Source organism: Bufo gargarizans, chromosome 1 (assembly GCF_014858855.1).
Source record: "Bufo gargarizans isolate SCDJY-AF-19 chromosome 1, ASM1485885v1, whole genome shotgun sequence".
Taxonomy (NCBI): domain Eukaryota; kingdom Metazoa; phylum Chordata; class Amphibia; order Anura; family Bufonidae; genus Bufo; species Bufo gargarizans.
The window spans coordinates 682,703,780-682,726,837 of record NC_058080.1 but is presented as its reverse complement, the minus strand read 5'-3'; the positions used below and the strand labels follow the sequence as shown (position 1 = coordinate 682,726,837).

At 46.0% G+C, this 23,058-nt stretch overlaps 1 protein-coding gene across 2 annotated transcripts; it reads right to left on the bottom strand.

Moving 5' to 3' along the window:
- Positions 1-1,502: 1,502 nt before the first annotated feature.
- On the bottom strand, positions 1,503-22,801 carry SMIM15 (small integral membrane protein 15). 2 transcript variants are annotated; one of them, XM_044292402.1, is made up of 2 exons: positions 22,658-22,801; positions 1,503-2,001 (listed from the first exon to the last, which is right to left on the bottom strand). In XM_044292402.1, the coding sequence occupies exon 2, from the start codon at positions 1,981-1,983 to the stop codon at positions 1,759-1,761; it is 225 nt and encodes a 74-aa protein (XP_044148337.1). In that variant the 5' UTR covers positions 1,984-2,001; positions 22,658-22,801; the 3' UTR covers positions 1,503-1,758. The 2 variants fall into 2 exon arrangements, with proteins under 2 accessions (XP_044148337.1, XP_044148344.1); XM_044292409.1 differs by lacking the exon at positions 22,658-22,801 and adding an exon at positions 22,058-22,117.
- Between the last annotated feature and the right edge of the window lie 257 nt (positions 22,802-23,058).

The window sequence follows — 23,058 nt, the reverse complement described above, 5'->3', positions numbered from 1 at the left end:
AAAAAATACAAATGGCGTCCGTGTGCATTCGCATTTTGCTGAACGGAACAGCTGGCCCCTAAGGCCTCTTTCACACGAACAATACGGATTGGCTCCGGATGCGTTCAGTCAAACTCGCACCATTTTGCAAGCAAGTTCAGTCAGTTTTGTCAGCGATTGCGTTGAGCTTTTTCCACGCAGGTGCAATGCGTTTTTTCACGCACATGATAAAAAAAAAACTGAAGGTTTACAAACATCATCTATTAGCAACCATCAGTGAAAACACATTGCATCCGCACTTGCTTCCGGATGCAATGCGTTTTTCACTGAAGCCCCATTCACTTCTATGGGATCAGGGCTGCGTGAAAAACGCAGAATACAGAACATGCGGTGTTTTTCACGCAATGCAGAACTGATGCGTGAAAAAAAAAAAACGCTCATGTACACAGGCCCACTGAAATGAATGGGTCAGGATTCAGTGCGGGTGCTATGCGTTGACATCATGCATTGAACCCGTGTAGAAAAGTTGTTTGTGTGAAAGGGGCCCAATAATACAGCACTATCCGTGTCTGTGATGAGGACAATAATAGGACATATTTTTTTTTTTTTTTGCGGAACGGACATACAGAAATGTTATGCACACAGAGTAACTTCCCTTTTTTTTTTTTTTTGCAAACCCATCGAATTGAATGGTTCCGGATATGGTCCGCAAAGAAAAAACGTTTGTGTGCATCTCGTTACCTGGCATACTGCTGCTGTAATACATTGACAGCACTCCTGAGCTTGCACTCTCCCCTTTAAGGGTGAGCTCAGAAGTCCTGTCACTGTATTTCAGCATCAGTTTACAGGCACACAGCGAGGGGAAAGACCTTGTCGCCAGGCAGGCTTAAAAAAGAAAAACTGCAGGCATGCAGTGTAGTCTAGCATTTTGCTTGTGGGATTGTATGTATGAATGATCCCACAAGCAACCAATTGACCACATACTTGCCGATCAAAATCATAACGAGGTTCTCCAAGATTTACGTATTTATTACATAACCTCAGGATAGGTCAATTTGAGATCAGGTCCAATTAACGTGGACACATGGCCTAGGAAGAGGCCCAAGATGATCGACTGGGGTCCCAGGAGTCAGACTCCCACCAATCAGATATTGATGACTTATCCTGAGGATAGGCCATCAATATGTGAATATCTGAAACTCCTTTAACTGTGTTAGACAAAACCATGTGCCCAGACCCTGTCCCTACTGGCGCACATTATGGATCCGTAAGTACTCCAGGTGCCACCATATTCTTCTTTGCTTCTAGGGAAGAATAGCACAAGCACTGTAAGTACACTATAGACCCAAAGCATTGCTTCTAGGGAACAATAACTCCTGTGGTATGGAATGTGATTTAAAGAGGTCAATCCAGATGTACAATAGGGGTCCATATACATCGATGGGTACCTACATCTTACTCACAGATTGCCAATATGGCCATGTACGTGAACCCTTAGTTTAACTTTAAAAATGACAAGAAAACTGTGTGCAAAAATGCCCAACCTTTAAAAAAAGCAAAGTCCCTTTTTATATATGGAAACCATGAATGAACATAACATTTCAGGACACTCGCAGCTGTAAGTCTCATGTTTTAAAAAATGCAGGTGAAAGCATTAGTTTACAGGAAAACATGGAGCTACTGACTAGCACGCTGCTACCAGGAGGACATGGTGAATAGGAAGAGTGTCCGTGGGGGCTGGACAGTTACTGACGCCATGAGCTGGCTGCTGCAGGTATCTCAGTCTTTCTTCGTCCTCTTGGCTTTTGCAATATTTTCTTGACGTTTCTGTTTCTTTTTCTGCTCTCGTTCTTTGGCCTCGATCATCTTTGCCAGTTTCCAGGAGAGTACTGCACTCGCTAGGAACAGCGGGGTGAGGGCCAGGATCACAGTCGTTAGAAAGCCGTAAGGGTCTTTGGCAGCCCATTCCACTATGTACTCGGCCCAGGCCTTTATGTCAATCATGTCTTCAAAGTAGGGTCACTAGGGAAACAAAAAGTCACTCATTACACACAGTATATATAACCCATGTCTGCTTTCTTCCAGGGACAGAGCCGCACCTGCCCTTGGGTTGCGTTCGCTTTCTTGAAGTGAATGGGATTGCAATACCACACACAACCTATAGACATGGGTGGCGCTTTTTTTTTTTTTTGCAATTTTATTTATAAACAAAAACAATCCCTTTAAACAGGACCCTTATGATTGGTGGGGGCATCAGCTGAAATATGCAATATGATACTTACTGACTGTATAACCAATGTTGATTGTGTTCAGATTTTGACATTAAAGGTCAGCATGATCAACCCTATTAAACCAGGGATTGTGCCTGGTACGGTTGATCATGCTGATTAAAATGATACCTTTGTTATATCTATAGATAGAACCGCTCTCTAGATTTGTGTTTTTAGTAATATGTAAATAACCTGGTTTGAGCACCAGGGGGCTGGCCTGAGCCCTTGGAGCACCGCTCGTGTAACAACCCTCTGAGCTGGGAGGACTGAATGCCCAGCTCAGAGGGGTGTTACACGAACAGTGCTCCAAGGGATCAGGCCAGCCCCCTGGTGCTCAAACCAGGTTATTTACATATTACTAAAAGAGCAAGTCTAAAGAACAGTTCTACCTACAGATATAACAAAGGAATCATTTTAGTATACAAAGGTATTAACCCTACCAAGCAGTGGGTAAGCGATAAATCTTGTTCATTGGCCAACCTCTAAGTGCAGCTTACCCATAAGGAATGCATTTCAGTAAAACATTCACAAAATAATAATACGAAGTGGTCATTGACAGAAGTCAGAGACCCACTAAACCTATTAGGTTTTCTACCACTAGTATAAATGATATGCCGCATCATGCACTAACGTAATTTAGCGGCTATTCACAACGCCTGCGGGGAAGCAATCAGGTTCTCTTTGTGTGCATTGTTACCATAGAAATGGCACAGTATGAAACAGGAGGCCTGCAGGTCTACGCAGGACAAAAAGATGAATAAAGAAGAGACAGATAGTAATAGAAGCCATGCTCACACAATGGAGTAATAGTGTGACACCTGACAATAGGAACAGAGAATACCATACAGCACAAGCACAAAGAAGAGCTGTGCCATGGTCCTTGATCAGCAGGGGCTTATTACTTGTCAGCTCTTATTGGAAGCTATGATACGCCACCCTGCACTGGGATGAGATAATGACTGGACCATCTCACACCAGGAAATGAGAGCGTGGAACTACATATACTGCCGACACTGAGCAGGCAGCACATACACCATTCATACAGTGCTTACCACATGCGTCTCGCAGGACTCCTGTATAGCTCTGGCGTGCCAAATATACAGTTGCAAGAAAAAGTATGTGAACCCTTTGGAATTATATGGATTTCTGCACAAATTGGTCATAAAATGTGATCTGATCTTCATCTAAGTCACAACAATAGACAATCACAGTCTGCTTAAACTAATAACACACAAAAATTAAAATGTTACCATGTTTTTATTGAACACACCATGTAAACATTCACAGTGCAGGTGGAAAAAGTATGTGAACCCCTAGACTAATGACATCTCCAAGAGCTAATTGGAGTGAGGTGTCAGCCAACTGGAGTCCAATCAATGAGATGAGATTGGAGGTGTTGGTTACAGCTGCCCTGCCCTATAAAAACACACACACACCAGTTCTGGGTTTGCTTTTTACAAGAAGCATTGCCTGATGTGAATGATGCCTTGCACTAAAGAGCTCTCAGAAGACCTACGATTAAGAATTGTTGACTTGCATAAAGCTGGAAAGGGTTATAAAAGTATCTCCAAAAGCCTTGCTGTCCATCAGTCCACGGTAAGACAAATTGTCTATAAATGGAGAAAGTTCAGCACTGCCGCTACTCTCCCTAGGAGTGGCCGTCCTGTAAAGATGACTGCAAGAGCACAGCGCAGACTGCTCAATGAGGTGAAGAAGAATCCTAGAGTGTCAGCTAAAGACTTACAAAAGTCTCTGGCATATGCTAACATCCCTGTTAGCGAATCTACGATACGTAAAACACTAAACAAAAATGCATTTAATGGCAGGATACCACTGCTGTCCAAAAAAACCATTGCGGCACGTTTACAGTTTGCACAAGAGCACCTGGATGTTCCACAGCAGTACTGGCAAAATATTCGGTGGACAGATGAAACCAAAGTTGAGTTGTTTGGAAGAAACACAACACTATGGGCCAGATTTATCATTAGCTCAGGTCAGAATAATGGAGTAAAAAAGTCCCAAACGCTAAAACTGCACACAAATTTGCAACTTTTTTTCTGCTCTGCACTATGCTCGGCAGTTTTCTGAAAGTGGGCGTGTTTTCTTGTGTAAATGAATCTCTAGACAGATTTACTATTGGGACTATTTAAAAAGTCGCAATTTCACTCCAGTGAGGACCATGCTTATCTTATGAGACTTTTTAATAGAACATGCGACTTTTTCATAAAAACTTGCGACTTTTGTAAAGCTGCTTACTGACGGATAAACTGATACCGTCAAACCACATTTATTACAGTCTTAAAGGGGCGATCATAAATCTGACTTTGGCTAAAACTGACTTTAGCCATATGTAAAGTGGAGTGAGCTGTCAGAGTCATGATAAATCTGGCCCTATGTGTGGAGAAAGAGGCACAGCACACCAACATGAAAACCTCATCCCAACTGTGAAGTATGGTGGTGGGGGAATCATGGTTTGGGGCTGCTTTGCTGCGTCAGGGCCTGGACGGATTGCTATCATAGAAGGAAAAATGAATTCCTAAGTTTATCGAGACATTTTGCAGGAGAACTTAAAGGGACACTGACAGGCCCAAAAAGCATATTTAGGGGTATATATGACAGTATAGGTCTTATAAAGGGTATTAGAATCATCTAAGTATCCCCCCCTGTCCACCTCATAAATACAGTAATCTGAAGTTTTATAACCTGCTTTCCTGGTGATCAATCTGCCCAAGGGGCGGTGCTTCATATCAACTTGCGCCCAGCCAGCCTCACCACAACTGCCGTTTGAAGCGCCGCCCAGCTCATCAATATTCACTGAGCTGGGCGGCTACTCTGAAGCGCTGTAACAGTGTCCCCGGCCACCTTCAGCGCATGTGCCCGGCACCCTCACTGGCTGGGATCGCATTGCGCGTCTGCTTTATGCGCATGCGCCCGGCACCCTCACTGGCCGGGAACGCATCGCTCGTCTGCTTTATGCGCATGCGGGGCGCTGCTGTGCCCGGCGCATGCACATAAAGCAGACGCGCGATGCGATACCGGCCAGTGAGGGTGACTGGCACATGCACATAAAGCAGACGCGCGATGCGATACCGGCCAGTGAGGGTGACTGGCGCATGCGCATAAAGCAGACGCGCGATGCGATACCGGCCAGTGAGGGTGCCGGGCGCATGCGCATAAAGCAGACGCGCAATGCGATCCCGGCCAGTGAGGATGCCGGGCGCATGCGCATAAAGCAGACGCACGATGCGATCCCGGCCAGTGAGGGTGCCGGGCGCATGCGCATAAAGCAGACGTGCGATGCGATCCCGGCCAGTGAGGGTGCCGGGCGCATGCGCATAAAGCAGACGCGCGATGCGATCCCGGCCAGTGAGGGTGCCGGGCGCATGCGCATAAAGCAGACGCGCGATGCGATCCTGGCCAGTGAGGGTGCCGGGCGCATGCGCTGAAGATGGCCGGGGACACTAGTACAGCGCTTCAGAGTAGCCGCCCAGCTCAGTGAATATTGACGAGCTGGGCGGCGCTTCAAACGGCAGTTGTGGCGAGGCTGGCTGGGCGCAAGTTGATATGAAGCACCGCCCCTTGGGCAGATTGAACACCAGGAAAGCAGGTTATAAAACTTCAGATTACTGTATTTATGAGGTGGACAGGGGGGATACTTAGATGATTCTAATACCCTTTATAAGACCTATACTGTCATATATACCCCCAAATATGCTTTTTGGGCCTGTCAGTGTCCCTTTAAGGCCATCTGTCTACCAGCTGAAGCTCAACAGAAAATGGGTGTTGCAACAGGACAACGACCCAAAGCATAGAAGTAAATCAACAACAGAATGGCTTAAACCAAAGAAAATACACCTTCTGGAGTGGCCCAGTCAGAGTCCTGACCTCAACCCGATTGAGATGCTGTGGCATGGCCTTTACAATGGGGTCACGCTCAACACATGAAAACCAATGCTTCCCTATGGCCCTGGTTCACACATGAGCGTTTTACAGCGCGCTTGAACGCGCTGAAAAACGCCCTACGCTCAAAAAAGTTCTTGAGCTTCTTTGGGGCGTTTTGTCGCGCGTTCCCGTACATAGACTTTCGGGAACGCGCGACAATGGGCGTTCGCTTGTCTCTGTATGCGCGATTGTAAACGGCGGTACAATCGCGCATACAGAGCGCTCCTTTCAGAACGCTCAGGTGTGAACCCAGGGTTAAGAAAGCGATTCACACCAGACATCCCAAGAATATTGCTGAACTGAAACAGTTCTGTAAAGAGGAATGGTCAAGAATTACTCCTGACCGTTGTGCACGTCTGATCTGCAACTACAGGAAACGTTTCGTTGAAGTTATTGCTGCCAAAGGAGGTTCAACCAGTTATTAAATCCAAGGGTTCACATACTTTTTCCACCTGCACTGTGAATGTTTACATGGTGTGTTCAATAAAAAAAAATGGTAACATTTAATTCTTTGTGTGTTATTAGATTAAGCAGACTGTGATTGTCTATTGCTGTGACTTAGATGAAGATCAGATCACATTTTATGACCAATTTGTGCAGAAATCCATATCATTCCAAAGGGTTCACATACTTTTTCTTGCAACTGTATGTCCAGTATTCAGTCCAGAAATCTTACTGCGTTTTATCATGGTGCACATCTGATCTTTCACAGATCATATCAGTCCAACAAAATCTTCCAGTAATAGACTCGGACAAGGGTGGAGGGGATACATTAAAGTGGTTGCTGACTGAATACAGATTTAAATAGTAACTTCTCATACACCATCGCATAAATAAATCGTACAAGTGAATATAAGAAACTTTATAATATGTATTATCTCAGAACAATGCAATTTTTCCACAGATCACTCGTTCCCTACCCCACATTCTCCAACTCAAGATCGGCTCACTCCAACCCCCTTGCCCAGACTATGAGCACTTTGGGCAGCATGTTATTTGATCCTATAGTAGACTGACAGTCCGTCTCTCTAAGGGCTCATTCACACGACCGTATCCATTTTTGCAAAGCGCAAATTACAGATCCGCAAAACATGGATACTGGCCTTGTGCGTTCCGCATTCTGCAGATCGGAAGGTCCTGCCCCATGTATGAAATGCCTATTCTTGTCCGCAAAACAGATAAGAATAGAACATGTTCTATCTTTCTTGCAGGGCCATAGAACCAAAGTGCGGATGCAGACTTTTGCGGTCCCATTGTAATGAATGGGGGCACATGAGATCTGCAAATTTGCAATCACATGCGCAAAAAAAAAAATACAGTCGTATGAATGGGCCCTTAGTTTAGTTTAGGAGGAGGGAGTAAAAGAGCTGATAAGTGGAAACAGAGCAATTGTTCTGATACATTATAACATTTCTTACTTGGGGTCCATCCACAAGTCCGCAATTCTGTTCCACATTTTGAAAAACAGAATTTCGGACCCATTCATTTCTATGGGGTCGCACGATGTGTGGCCCGGATCCAGAAATGCGGACCCGCACTTTCGGGATTGGAATTGTGGACCCGGAAAAAATAGAACATGTCCTATTCTTGTCCGAAATTGCAGACAAGAATAGGCATTTTCTATTAAGTGCAGGCGATGTGCGGCACTTACACTGCCGGTGTCCATGTTTTGCAGATCCGCAAAACACACACGGATGTGTGAATGGACCCTTAAACTACTGGTTTATGCAAAGTTGTGTGAATGTTAGTCATTATTTCAGTTCTTGTTAGTAGACAGCAGTGCAGGGGGGCATTGTGCCTGGGACATATGGATATTGCCATAGCAGTAACCACTCAAGTAACCGTGCAAGTACTAGGGACGTGGAAGAGAAGAGACACCAGGACATCAATATCAGATTGGTCTCATTCCTGGCACCGACACAATCAGCTGATTTGAGGAGCTGCGGCAGAGTGTCACATCTCCTTCACTCTCTACCAGGCACAGTGCTATACATTATGTAGTGACAGTGCCTGGTACTGTGGCCGTCTGCCAGTGTGCCTGCAGGACTACAAAATGTATGGAGCTGCCTAGAACACAAGAGGACACAGCAGCTGATCATTGTGGGTGCTGACAATTGGACCCTACACTGATATATTAATAGCTGATATTAAAAGACATTTTGTTTTCTTTTAAATTGATTTCCAAATAGGTCACCAGTGTCTGATCATGAGGGTCCAAGACCCGGGACCCCCGCCGATCAGCAGTGATCTCAGCTGCACCACGCCCTTCTCTCTGCTCACCAAGCAGAGCACCATACACCGTATAGCGGTTGTGCTTGGTATCGCACTCAGCCCCAATCACTTCAATGGGGCTGAGCTGGTCCAGATTGTGACTTTTTCCTCAGATCTATTGCACGAGAGCAGCCTACTGGTAACCCATAGCACGGAGCTATTATCTCTAGACTAGCAAGATGGCAGGTCTTCAGATTGTGCTGGGATTTCCATTCTCTGCCTTGCCAAGCTCAAGCCTATAGTCTACAACCAACAACCATACATGGAGAGTATCAGCCAATACCTATTATCTTGACTATTATAAAGTAGCTTTTAATGTTTTTTTACGTTTTGTATTATATGGATACTGCTTACACAGAGTTATAAAGCCTACTGTATTAAAGGGGTTTTCAATACCATAAACTGTCCCCCCCATGTGCCAGGCCCCTCACAGGGAATATATTTACCCAGCTTCCGCACTGCTCCTGGTCCCCGCACCGCCGCTGCTGCTTCTTCCTGTGCGCCAATGAAAACATCTGGTGTCGGGGGGGGGGCAGCAGCCAATAGCAGACGGGGAAGAGCCTCCCTAGCGCCACAAACCCCCCCACCCCGACGTCATCATCCGTGCACGGGGAGAAGCAGCGGCGCGGGGACCAGGAATCGAGGCAAGTATATTCCCTGTGAGGGGCCCGGCACATGGAGGGGGCAGTTTATGGTATCTGATAACCCCTTTAAGATTAAATGATGGTAAGGGAGATGAGTCTCCACCACAACATATGAGGACTATCTGCACACACTGGATTTATATTCCTGTAAGCATAGGCTTCTCCAACATAAATACCAGCAATGCGATCCCACACAGCGTGGGGAAACTGCAGCCAAGCAGCTTAATAAGAAATCGCCCCTCCTGCACTACTGGAAGTGACTTTTACAGCGGAGTCGCACACCAAGTAATGCTTAAAGAAACAATCTCCTACCAAGCAACCCTAAACTCCTCAGACATATCCTACCACTATGTGAAATGTATATAGAAACCGCTCCTCTTAAGGGTGCATTCACATGACCGTATGTATTATATCTGCAAAATGCAGATCTCAAAAAGACGGATGACGTCCATGTGGGTTTTTTTTGTTTTTTTTATCTAACCCATTGTAACTATCCTCGTCTGCAAAATGGACAAAATAGGACATGTGTCTTTTTTTTGGGCGGGAGTGTTCGGAACAAGCATGGGGCGTGCTGTCCGCATTTTTTGCGGATCCATTGAAATGAATGGGTCCACATCCGATCCGTAAGAAATGTGAATGCTAAAGTGCAGCCAATCACCTGATGATCAATCAAGCAAACGTTTGAACACCGGTTGAAAGCAGCAGATTGTGCTGTCTAAACAGCAATCTGCAGGCCGGAAACAATGACTCTATATGGACAAGCAATAACAGTAGCGATCTCTCGTCCACATACAGAAGAGGTGACTGTTTATTGTAAATGTAGTTCTTACCTCCTCTGATAAGCAGGCAATTATCAGGAACTAATGGGTAGTTCCCAATAATTGCTTGCTGTGTTGGCCCATGTAAGAGCCTTAAAGGGTTTCTCTGGGAAATAAGAAAATGAAAAATACTTAAATATCACTTTATTATAAATATATTCCCAAATACCTTTCATTCGTTATAATGGCGTGTTTTGTCTAGAAAGCAATTATCAGGGGAAATAAAATGGCCGCCGTCCTCTTAGCACACACAAAACCTGTCCTTATCACACAGCAGGGCAAGTTACTTGAGAGCACTGAGCTAAAGAGCTGCCTTATCCTCCTTTCTTACTTGACAGGGATTATGACCCTAAATACAGATAATGAGAACTTTAGCTGAATCTCCTATAGGAATGGAGACATGAAGTACAGAGAGGAGGCAAGGATGTGGGCAATGAGCAGCAGCACTTATATGTAGTCTCCATTATCACAGTCTGTCCTGTCCGTCATCTCTTCTCCTCATGAACTCCATTTCTACAGAGATTCAACTAAAGTTCTCATCATCTGTATTCAGGATCATAATTCCTGACAAGTAGAGCAGAGGAGGATGAGGCAGCTTTAGCTCAGTGTGGTGAAGTAACTTGTCCTCCTGTGTGATTAAGACAGGTTTATGTGTACTAAAAGGACGGCGGCCATTATATTTTCCCCGATTGCTCCCCAGACAAAACGAGCAATTATAACTAATGAAAGGTAGCTGGCAATATATTTATTCTAAAGTAATATTTTATAAATTTTATTTTCTTAATTCACAGAAAACCTCTTTTAGAAAACAGCCATATAAAATCAAAAAGGTTTGGCATACAGTGACCCTGTTAGGCCATGTTGCCAACATGGCCGCCATCTTAAATTCAACTTAAGATTTTTAAATGGGAAGGTACAGTAGTTGTGTGACACTGAGAAACAAGATTCTCTGGTCTGATCAAACTTTTTAGCCTCAATTGTAAGCATCATGTCTTGAGGAAACTAGGCACTACTCATCACCAGCCCAATACCATTTCTACGGTGAAGCATGATGGTGGCAACATCATGCTGTGGAGGTGTTTTTCAGCTGCTGGGACAAGGAGAATGGTCAGGCATGAGGGAAAGCTGAATGGAGCACAGAGATATTCTTAATCAAAACCTGATCCAGAGTGTTCTGGACCTCAGACTGGGCTGATAGCTCACCTTCCAACAAGACAATGACCTTAAACACTCTTAGACAACTCTGTGAATGTCCTTGAGTGGCCCAGTCAGATACCTGGCTTAAAGCCAATCGAACATCTCTGGAGGGACCTGAAAACTGTTGTCCACGGATGGCCCCTATCCAACCTGAAAGAGCTTGAGAGGGCCTGAAATGTCAATGCAAGATTTTAGTTTCTCATTTTCAATAAGGTCCAACTAGTACCTTGAAACCGAAGCCAAGTTTGGTTTTAAATTTGAAATTGGTTTTCCACTTTGAAAATCTACTACCGAAGTTATTGAACGAAGTCACACGTAACTTCAAGAATAGGATTATTTATTTTTTTAGCACAAGGCTGCAACATAACATGTGAAAAAGGTGAAAGTGTCTGAAGACTTTCTGAATGCACTGTATAAAAAAAATAAAAAATATACGTTTTGGAATTTTACTTGAAAAATTGGGGTAAAATCAAGGGACATTTAAGACATGACGCAAAGAGAGACATTTGGCAAATGTTAGTTATTAAAGGGGTTTTCTGGGAGATACTGATGGCCTATCCTGAGGATTAATAAGAGACCTGTGGGAGTCTGACACCCAGCACCTCCATCAATCAGCTGTTTTAGGCAGCTGCTGGTGCTGGAATCTATACAGTGGACAATGGCCATGTCAGGGTACTGCAGGTCAGTTCCCATTCAAGTGAATGGAAGTGGAGGCACGCCAGCGGTGGAAACTACATAGTGAATGGAGCCATTTGTCCACTGTATAGTTTCTGCCTCCTGTTGATTATGGAGGTAAAGTTGTCAGACACCCACTAATCTGATGTTGATGACTTATCCCAAGGGTAAACCAAATCAAAGAAAACCCTTTAAAGACGTACTCCAGTAATTTCAAGTTGTACCCTATCCACAGGATAGGGGGTAACTATTAGATCAAGGTGTCCTACAGTCACAAGAATGGGGGCCACATAACCTGCATGGACCCCCTGAAATTAAGAGAGTTGGGTGTGCGCATTGCTGCTCCATCCATTGACCTCTAAGGGACCTGATGGAAATAACTGAGTGTTGTACTTTGCCATCTTTGGCAATCCCATAGAGATGAATGGAGCAGCAGTGTGCAAGCCCAACCTAACGCTCTATTCTTTCCAGGGGACCACTGTTCTATTGACTAGTGGGTGTCCCAGCTGTAGGACCCTCACAAATATAACAGATTAATCCAACTTGAAACTACTGGAATATCACTAACTACGTGTGTTATGAATGTCTTACAAGCTGAAAAGAATAGAATTTTGAAAATTTATACATTTTCCTGTTTTCTGAAAATGTCGCATTTTTATATATATATAAAAAAAAATAAAAAAAAAGGCGTGGACTAAAATTTACTACTAAGGAAGTACAATGTGTCACGAAAAAAAATCAATCTGAGAATCACTTGACTAAGTATTCCAAAGTTATCATAAAGTGACTTGTCAGATTTGAAAGAGGGGCTGTGTCCACATAGCCAAAACACAATTTTTCCTTAAAGGAGTTGCAGAATATTTGGATATTGGTGGTCTATCCTTAGGATAGGCCATCAATATTAGATCGGCAGGGGTCTAACATCCCTGTTGAACAGCTGCTACCATATAGCTCCGGAATTACACAGCGCCGTCCACTATACAATGTTCAGAGCTGTGTAGTACCAAGACAGCAGCTGATCAGTGCAGGGTGTCGGGCCCCTGCCGATCTCATATTGACTGTGTATTTTGAGGAAAGCTCATCAATATCAAAACCTTGGATAACCACTTTAAGGCTGTGATGGCTATCCTCTGGCATGCCAGCTGTGGTAAAACTACAACTCCAAGATGCACACTTGCTTGGCTGTCCACAGAAATGAATGGAGCATGCTGGGAGTCGTAGTTTCACCACACCTGGAGTGCCAGAGGTTAGCCATCATTGCTTTAAGGGGTTAAAGGTGAGAATGTTTTAGTCACACCTGGCGGAGAAATAGATTCTTACAGCTACAGGTAATCGTGTGTAAAATTCAGAGCTGTTTTTGAAGGCCCCTGGCTCTAATTTTACTTTTTAGGGTATGGCTAGGATCTGTGAACCCATAGAAATGAATGGGATCGCTGTGCCAGTCACAAGAAATCCAACACTGCTGGCATGGTGCGCCGATCCAATTCATCTGATCACCTCTCCTACTACCACCACCACCCCAATGCTTGTCCTACACAGCCTCTCGTACAAGCCAGTCAAATCCTACACGGAGCTGCATCACCCTCAGGGCAACCATGAGTGCAGAGAATAGTAGCTTGAAAATGGATAGGTTTTAGATTACCACCGTCCTCCTCCTCAGAAAGGTCGATGGCCTCTCCACTCAAACCCCCCCCCACTCCGGCAAGAACTAATACATATTGTTTGCTTTTCAAGAACAGAGCCAATGAAGATCAGACCTGACGGCCAAAGACAACTTCTCATTGCTTATTCTGTGAGCAAAAATAACCCGCCAATTATCCTCCTATCTCCCCAGAATGCAAGAATAAGGCATTTTTGTCATAGAAGAAAACATTTGGATAGCATTCTCATTACATGGAGACTACGGATTATTTTCTTCTATTTGTTGTTCTCTAAAACTGTTCCGTCATGAAAAAAAATCCTATTATTCTTCTCCAAATGAATCCAGCGGCGTCCATAACGAATGTTTTACGAATAACGCATGCTGTTGCCAGGGTTACGTCCAGGCGCATGATGAATATTGCTCTACTGTAATTGGTTCATGGCACCAATGGATCAGTTTTGTAACGTCTCGTTGCCCTATAATGCGTTCCTCGGGTTTTACATTTTGAGGCACCGTTTTGGCCAGAGAAATAATGGAGGTGAGAACAGAGCCTTACGCAGTGGATCTGCAGTCAGAGTTTATCAGGGCGTACTTATAGGGTGTGCGTATGTAGCTGTCACCCATATCATATATGGCTCATGGTGGGGGGGGGGGGGCTGTTAAAGATTTTGCATTGGAGCCCAGAAGTTATGCATATGACCACTTCCCACTTTTGACGTCGGCAGCTCGTAATTCATGAAGGAAGTCGCGTATCATCAGGTGGCTTGGTGGGTACGTAAGGTGTGCGATAGGCTGTCTGCACACTTATCCCTCGTTGCGGTCATGGGTAAATGGGGCAATTTATCAGAGTTGCGAAAAGGGATGATTATTGGCTTTAAGGCCAAGGGTGACGGTATTCCTGACAGTGTGAACTGTTCTCGTGCTGCTGTGGTGAAAGTGTATGGTGAGCGGACAAATGTCACCAATGTGAATAAGCGATGGGGAAACTGCAAAGAACCACGTGCCATTGATGAGAGAGTTGAACGTTGGCTACAAAGGTGCGTGAGGGTGGACCGGCACACTACAGTGGAGCAGCTCATCGCCAAAATGAACCAGGGGCTACCAGACGCGTGTCCGGGGACCCTACTGTGTATGGGGCTCCGGAGCAGACGGATGGTCACTGCGCCTCTGCTGACAAAATGGCACTGGCAGAAAAGGCTTCAATTTTTCGCAGCAGTATCGGATCTGGTCCTCTGCTGACTGTCAAAGGGTTGCCTCCGCCAATAAGTCACATGTCGAAAGGATGGATGTTGGTGTCTCAGAAGAGAAAGTAACTGCCAGACTGCATGAAAGGGCTGAAGCACTGCTCAGAGAGCTCTACACTTAGCCCTTCACTGGTCTTCTATGGTCTTGTCCTCCAGACGAGTGCAAAGCCGAGCCGATAAAAGCCCAAGGGGCAAAGCGCTGGAAGCGAAACCTGGATTGTAAGCCTTGCTCCGGTGGAACTTGGCCATACTCTGCTTACCATACGTGAACTTGATTGGTCAAAGCTTTCACTGAACATTAGGCCGAATGCACACGGCCACGTTCCGTGGTATGCCGTGCTGGATTCCTGTTCAGAGCAGGAGCGCATGGCGTCATTAGTTGCTATGACGCCGTGCGCTTCATGCCGCCGCTGCTGTACAGTAATACACTCTTATAGTGTATAACTGTACAGCAGCGGTGGTATGAAGTGCACGGCGTCATAGCAACCAATGACGCCGTGCGCTCCTGCTCTAAACAGGAATCCAGCCCGGCATACTACGAACTGCTCTCGGCCGCGGCCGTGTGCATTCGGCCTTAGTGGTAGCATCTAGCTACTCACAGAGTAAAAGCCAGCCGCCACAAACAAGTTCCTAGTTGCCTTGAGCAGCTTTGAATTTATCATGTCTCCAATCTTAGTCCTTCAGCCAGCTGTAGTATAAAGTCAAACTTTAAGGCCACCTGAAAAACGTAGAGCATGTCAATTATGTTTGTGGTTTTAGGGTTCAAGCACACGACCGTGCTGTGTTTTGTGGTCCGCAAATTAGGGATCCACAAAACACGGTTGCCGCACCCATGTGCATTCTGCAATTTACAGAACGGGCCGCCCATAGTAGAAATGCCTATTCTTGTCCGCAAAACAGACAAGAATAGGACATGTTCTATTCTTTTTTGAGGCCCCAAGGAACAGAGCAACTCCATGTACTGCCCGCATCTTTTGCAGCCCCATTGAAGTAAATGCATCCGTATCTAAGACGCAAAAAATGCGGATCCGATGCGGAATCCGACCACGTTCGTGTGCATGAGCCCTTAGGTGCAGATTTCACCCTTTTCAATGAAAGGGGGAGGTCTGCAGCAAAACTGCATCTAATCCGCACCAAAATCCACTGTTAGACAGTGCGGATTTTGGTGCGGATATGCTGCAGAAAAGCACATAGATCCACACGGAAATTTTCATGTGGATCTCATGAGTGTTCACCCGCACCCGTGGCCTAAAGCGATATTTTGGTTGTAAAAAATCCTTTGGATAGGGTATAACCACAAGATCAGTGGGGGTCCAACCACTAGGACCTTCACCGAACAAGGACCCCAGAAACCTAGGGGCACCTGAGATGAACACAGCGGCAGGTCAAGCATGCACACTGTCACTTCATTCATCTCCATTAGGCCTCTTACACACAGCCGTTGGCCAGCCGTTCCGTGCAATTTGCAGTCCCCAATGCACGGGCACTATCTGTGCGGCTACCGCTACTGATCCAGACCCATTTAACGTGAATGGGTCCGTAATCTGTCTGCACTGCAAAAAAAAATAATATAGAACAAGCGCGAAGGCACGGAGAGAGGCCCCATTGTAGAACACCGTAGTGCTTCCATTGGCTTCCGTGCCTCTGTTCCGCACCTCACCTTCCGGATTGATGTGGTGAGCATACAGCCGGTGCCCATATATTGTGGACGCGCTGTTTGTGGGCCGCAATACAGGCATGGCCGGGCAACGACCATGTACATGAGCCCTTACAGTTCTGGAAATAGAGCCCGACCTGCCATTCTGTTCATTTCAGGGGGTTCTGAAGGGTACAGGGGAGTAGTAGGAGCCCCACCATTCTAATAGTCACAACCAGAATACATCCTTAAAGAGGACCTGTCACGTCTGTATTAATACATTCATGATATTCCCCATGTAATAAACATCTGGAAAATCTATTCTTATGTCTGTATGTTATGCCATTGCTTTATTATTTCTACTAGAAGTTATGAATGAATTGCTATTAGCCTTCAGTAATGGTACAGAGGGGAGGTACCAGTTGGGGGGGGGGTAGCAATTCATTCATAACTTCTAGTAGAAATAATATAGGAATGGCCCAACATACAGACATAAGAATAGATGCTCCAGATGTTATTACATGGGGAATGCATTAAACGATTAAAGTCATTCACGCCGATTCAACGTATTAACCTAATAACAGACCTATGTCCACGGCATCCCCCCTATTAAAACTCTGCTTACCGTATGTTGCTTGCTATCATCGTTCTCCCGAAAAACACTTTTAATCCATATGCAAATTAGGCTGTGAAGGTGCCCCTGGGTCATTTTCATACGAATCCACCACCCCCTCCGCCGCGTCTGCCCGCCCTTGGTCTCTGCTCTAACCTCCCTCCTCCCGTCCGTAATCCTGCGCATGCGCCGATGACCGCGATATTGGTGTGTGCGCATTGAATGACCACAGTCTGGCCGGGGCATCACAGTTTACCCCCCTGTAAGGCTCCATTCAGACGTCCGTATGTGTTTTACGGATCCACGGATCGGATCTGCAAAACACATATGGACCTCTGAATGGAGCCTTACAGGGGGGTGATCTATGACATGGGGGTGATCAGAGAGTCTATATGGGGTCACCCCCCTGTCATTGATCACCCCCCTGTAAGGCTCCATTCAGATGTCCGTATGTGTTTTGCGGATCCGCAAAACACGGACACCGCGAATCCGCAAAACACATACGGACATCTGAATGGAGCCTTCCAGGGGGGTGATCAGGGAGTCTATATGGGGTGATCAGGGAGTCTATATGGGGTGATCAGGGAGTCTATATGGGGTGATCAGGGAGTCTATATGGGGTGATCAGGGAGTCTATATGGGGTGATCAGGGGTTAATAAGTGACAGGGGGGGGGGGTGTAGTGTAGTGGTGTTTGGTGCTACTTTTACAGAGCTGCCTGTGTCCTCTGGTGGTCGATTCAAGCAAAAGGGACCACCAGAGGACCAGGTAGCAGGTATATTAGACGCTGTTATCAAAACAGCGTCTAATATACCTGTTAGGGGTTAAAAAAAAAATCACATCTCCAGCCTGCCAGCGAACGATCGCCGCTGGCAGGCTGTAGATCAGCTAGTTTACCTGCACTTCCTGTGCACGCGTCTCGCGAGATGATGCCCCGGCGCGTCCAGTAGGAATAACAGGGCCGCCGCAAAGACGCAATCCTGCGCGCGGTGGTCCTGTAGTGGTTAAGGAATGTGTCATCAGAAAATGACCTATTGTTCAAAACATGTTTTTATATTGTTGGTGATTTTCCATGTCACTGTAAATATTTAAAAATTATGTATATAACCCTGCAATTTTCACACTGGCCACTAGGACTAGGTCAGGGTTTCCTGTCCTGTTCAGGTAACTTATCAGTAGCTATTATCGTTATCACCATAGGCAGTTACAATGACAAGTAACACCTCTATATCGATAACACAGGATCTACCATTCTCAATAGGTGATATCACCGCTTATCAGCTCCCTCCTGACCTCTGCACAGAGCAGGCCTAGAAAACTCTCCCACAGAAGTCAGTGAGTTCCCTCCAGACCATTGTGTCTGTGGCCCATGTAGCCTCTCAAAAGTCAGAAAGTCTTAGACCCCTTTCACACGAGCGAGTAATCCGCGCAGGTGCAATGTGTGATGCGAACGCACGGAATCTAGACCCATTCATTTCAGTGGGGCTGTGTACATGTCCGTTGGTTTTCACGCATCACTTGTGTGTTGCGTGAAAAATCGCAGCATGTTCTATATTCTGAGATTTTCCCACAACGCAGGCCCCATCGAAGTCAGTCATTGGAGCTGCGTGAAAATCGCATCCGCAATGCGTTTTTCACAGATGGTTGCTAAGAGACGTTGTTTGTATACATTCAGTTTTTTATATTGCATTGCACTAGCGCGATATAAAATGAACGCCATCGCAGACAAATCTGAATGACTGTTTGCGAAATTGCACATTTTTCACTGAATGGACTCGCAGTGGGGCACCCGGCCTGACCTCCCAGGACTGACCGGATTCTGGAGCATTATATTGATTTATGATGCTATGTAACCCTTAGGCCTCTTGCACACGAACATATTTTATTTCCGTGTCCGTTTTGTTTTTTTGTGGACCATATGCAGTAGGGATCGACCGATATTGATTTTTTAGGGCCGATACCGATACCGATAATTTGTGAACTTTCAGGCCGATAGCCGATAATTTATACCGATATTCTGGGAATTTTCATTTTTGAAAAAAAAATTAAAATTCCCACAAATCTGCTGAAAATGTATGTTTATTGTTAATGTGTATTTTTATTTTTTTTGTAAATCTTTCTTTTTCATTTATATTTAATATTTTGGTGTTTTTATTACTTTTTTTTTTTTTTTTTAACTAACTTTTAGCCCCCTTAGGGACTAGAACCCTTGTCCTATTCACCCTGATAGAGCTCTATCAGGGTGAATAGGAGCTCACACTGTCCCTGCTGCTGTGTGCTTTGTGCACACAGCAGCATGGAGCTTACCATGACAGCCAGGGCTTCAATAGCGTCCTGGCTGCCATGGTAACCGATCGGAGCCCCAGCATTACACTGCTGGGGCTCCGATCGGAGGAGCAGGGGAGAGGGGATCCTGTGGGGGGCGCACTGCGACTGGGGTGGGGGGGGGCGCACCACTGTTTAATACTGGGGGGGGAGGGGGGGCGCACTGCGCCACCAATGCTTAATACTGGGGGGGCTTGGGGGGGAGGCGCACTGCGCCACCAATGCCTAATATTGGGGGGGGGGAGGGGGGCGCACTGCGCCACCAATGTCTGATACTGGGGGGCTTGGGGGGGCGCACTGCGCCACCAATGAAGCTTAATCTCTAATTTATTCATATACAGGAGGCGGGAGCTGGCTGCAGGATCACATAGCCGTCTCCCGACCTCTATGAGCAGTAGCTGCGATCCGCGGCACCTGAGGAGTTAACTACCGCAGATCGCAGCTACAGCTCATAGAGGCCGGGAGCCGGCTATGTGATTCTGCAGCTCCCGCCTCCTGTATATGAATTAATGTGAGATTAAGCTTCATTGGTGGCGCAGTGGCCATAGCTCCTCCCCTCCTCTTGTCCCCTGTCCTCCCATTGGCTGGAGCGGCAGCAGCAGCACAGGGGGAGGAGACACTGCTCCTTCTCCTCTGTGCTGCTGCTGAGGGAACACGGAGAGCGCTGTCAGCAGCGCGATCTGTGTTCCCAGGACGTTATCGGAATATCGGCAAAATAGATGCCGATACCGATAACGTTCAAAATCCTGAATATCGGCCGATAATATCGGTAAATCCGATAATCGGTCGATCCCTAATATGCAGAACCACTTCAATTGGTCCGCAAAAAAAACAGAAGGTTTTCCGTGTGCATTCAGTTTCCGTTCCGCAAAAAGATAGAACATGTCCTATTATTGTCCACATTATGGACAAGGATTGTACTGTTCTATCAGGGCCAGCTGTTCCGTTCCGCAAAATACGGAATGCACACGGACATCATCCGTATTTTTAGCGGATCCGTTTTTTGTGGACTGCAAAATACATACGGTTGTGTGAAAGAAGCCCTACAGTTCTGGAATGTATTAGATGACACTGACATGATGCTGTCAGTGTTATCCAATACAAGGGTTACATAGCATCATACATCAATATAATGCGATGTGACCCCCGGTAGCGCTGGGAGGTCAGGCCGAGAGCTGCGATGCAGACTCGGTGCGGGAGGAACGTTCGTCTGCAAGGGGGCTAAGGGTAACATAGCATCAAATCATTATAATGCTATGCGACCCTGGCAGTGCTGGAACAAAATAGGTAATTTTCTGAAGAATCATTCCCTTTAAAGGTGTTTAAAGTGTAAATATGGAGTCTCTGATCATTTGGACTTCGTGTCCAATAAAATTATCCTGACCTACGTATAAATTGAAGACTTGTCTGACAAAACTACCACAAGAGGACACAGTTTTAAATTAGAGGGGCAAAGGTTTAAAAGTAATATCAGGAAGTATTACTTTACTGAGAGAGTAGTGGATGCATGGAATAGCCTTCCTGCAGAAGTGGTAGCGGCAAATACAGTGAAGGAGTTTAAGCATGCATGGGATAGGCATAAGGCCATCCTTCATATAAGATAGGGCCAGGGGCTATCCATAGTATTCAGTATATTGGGCAGACTAGATGGGCCAAATGGTTCTTATCTGCCGACACATTCTATGTTTCTATGTTTGTGTGAGACCACGTCCAGGTTTGTCGGACGGAACGAACGTGTCTGAAATGTTTGTGGAAGACGTTGTCCATTTTGTCTGATGGACTGAACAAAGAAGACATGTCTGAAATAAAGCAGTATAAAAGCTGGAACTTTTCAGAAGAAGTTCACCCATGAAGGGGACTCTGACCGCTGTCACTGAGGCAGGCTCCGCAGCTGCCGTGTCGCTGTCAGGACTCTAGATGAAGTGTGGAATCAGTAATTGTGTTACGTTCTATGTAAGTCTTAGGCCTTATTCACACGTCAGTGATTACAGGACATCAGGAAGTGCCTTGTAGTAACTTTCTCTACAGGATAAATGCCATTTGCTGAAGTGACACAACCCCTTTAATACAAGGCACTTACTAATTTATTGTGATTGTCCATATTGCTACCTTTGCTGACTTGATTCACTTTTCCATCACATTATACACGGCTTGTTTCCATGGTTACGATCACCCTGCAATCCAGCAGCAGTGGCCATCCTTGCACACTATAAAAAAAAAAAAAAGGGGCTTGCCGCTCTGGTGGCCGGGACCGTGGAAACGCACATCGGTAGCAGCTCCCGTCCTGGTCACCTCGTATCTTCGTTGCAGCGGTGGTCGGAACCATGGAAACGAGCAGTTTATAATGCGATTAAAAATTTAATCCAGCCAGCATAGAAAGCAATATGGACAATCACGATACATTAGTAAGTGGCTTGTGGTAAAGTTCTCTGCAGGATAAGTGCTACTTACTGAAGGGACACAACCCCTCTAAAGCGGTTATCCAGTTGTTAGACAGACCTCTCAGAGGCCGATCCGCTGTGCAGATCATTAGGGCTCAGGCACACGAATGGATTTTCTTTTCCGTGTCTGATCCGTTTTTTTGTTTTTTTTGCGGACCGTATGCGGAACCATTCATTTCAATGGGTTGGCAAAAAAAACTTAAGTTACTCCATGTGCATTACGTTTCCGTATGTCCGTTCCGCCCAAAACATAGAACATGTCCTATTATTGTCCTCATTACGGACAAGGATAGGACTGTTCTATTAGGGGCCAGCTGTTCCCTTCCGCAAAATACACCCTGTCGTGTGCATGAGCCCTTACCTGGTCCCCGTCACTGGGTGCGGTGTGTTACACGGCTGGGTCAGTTCTTCCTCTCCTTGCCGCACTGAAATCAACATTTGACCACATTGTGTCACGTGATCAGTGGTCACAAGAGGAACAGGTGACCACTACGACCCGTGATAGGCTGCAGCGGCCACATGTCTCCCATCCATCTCGACTTCAGGGAGAGGAGGACCCGGCGGCAGGGACCAGGTAGGTGTTGCTCTCGGCCACTCTCAGAGGTCTCTCTTAGTCTTGGATAACTCCTTTAACAGGTGCCCATAGGTCCAGTGTTAATGTCGCACTACAAGTGCCATAGGACCTACGAGTCCCCATCAGAGGTGGCTCCGGACAGCCAGACACAGGTGAACTGTGCCAAACACTGTTTCAGGCAGGATTAAGTTACTCATGGAAAATCCCTTTAAGCTTTATTTATAAGGCTTGGCTTAACGTCACGTGACCCAGTGGGTGACCACCCAGAACCCGCGCCATGGACCAGTAAAGACTGCAATAAGCTGTGATATTAATAGTTTCCCACATTAACCACCGAGGACCCCCCTCCCCGTCCTACAGCGTGCCCCGCTGGGTCAGTGTACATACCAGGCAGCACATGAAGCCTCGCACACAACCAGTGCCCGGGAGGAAGCAGGAACTCGCTCCGTGCACAGGCTCCTTTCTTGCCAGCACACTGCTGCTGCCACAAAACACTTCCTGGAGTCACCAGGTAACGAGCATCCTGATTGGACAAAGCGTGCCGCCGCTAGTTGGGCAGAATGTAAGCTGCTCTCCGATTGGTCAGCGCCAGTCACAACCGGCTACGTTTCATTGAAGAAAAGTCTCTTCCAGTGTGAACTTGTGACGTCATGAGGTCACGGGGCGGGAAGGAAGCTAGCCTAGGGAGCGTCTGCTAAGAGGTTGCGCTTTAGTAAAACGTACACAACCATGAGAGTAGAAGGGTCAGTGACAGGAGTGGTCGGATTTTAACTTGAGGAGCAGAAAAG

Excerpts from the sequence above, each read along its gene's own strand:
- SMIM15 (XM_044292402.1), bottom strand. The coding sequence starts at position 1,983 with ATGATTGACATAAAGGCCTGGGCCGAGTACATAGTGGAATGGGCTGCC.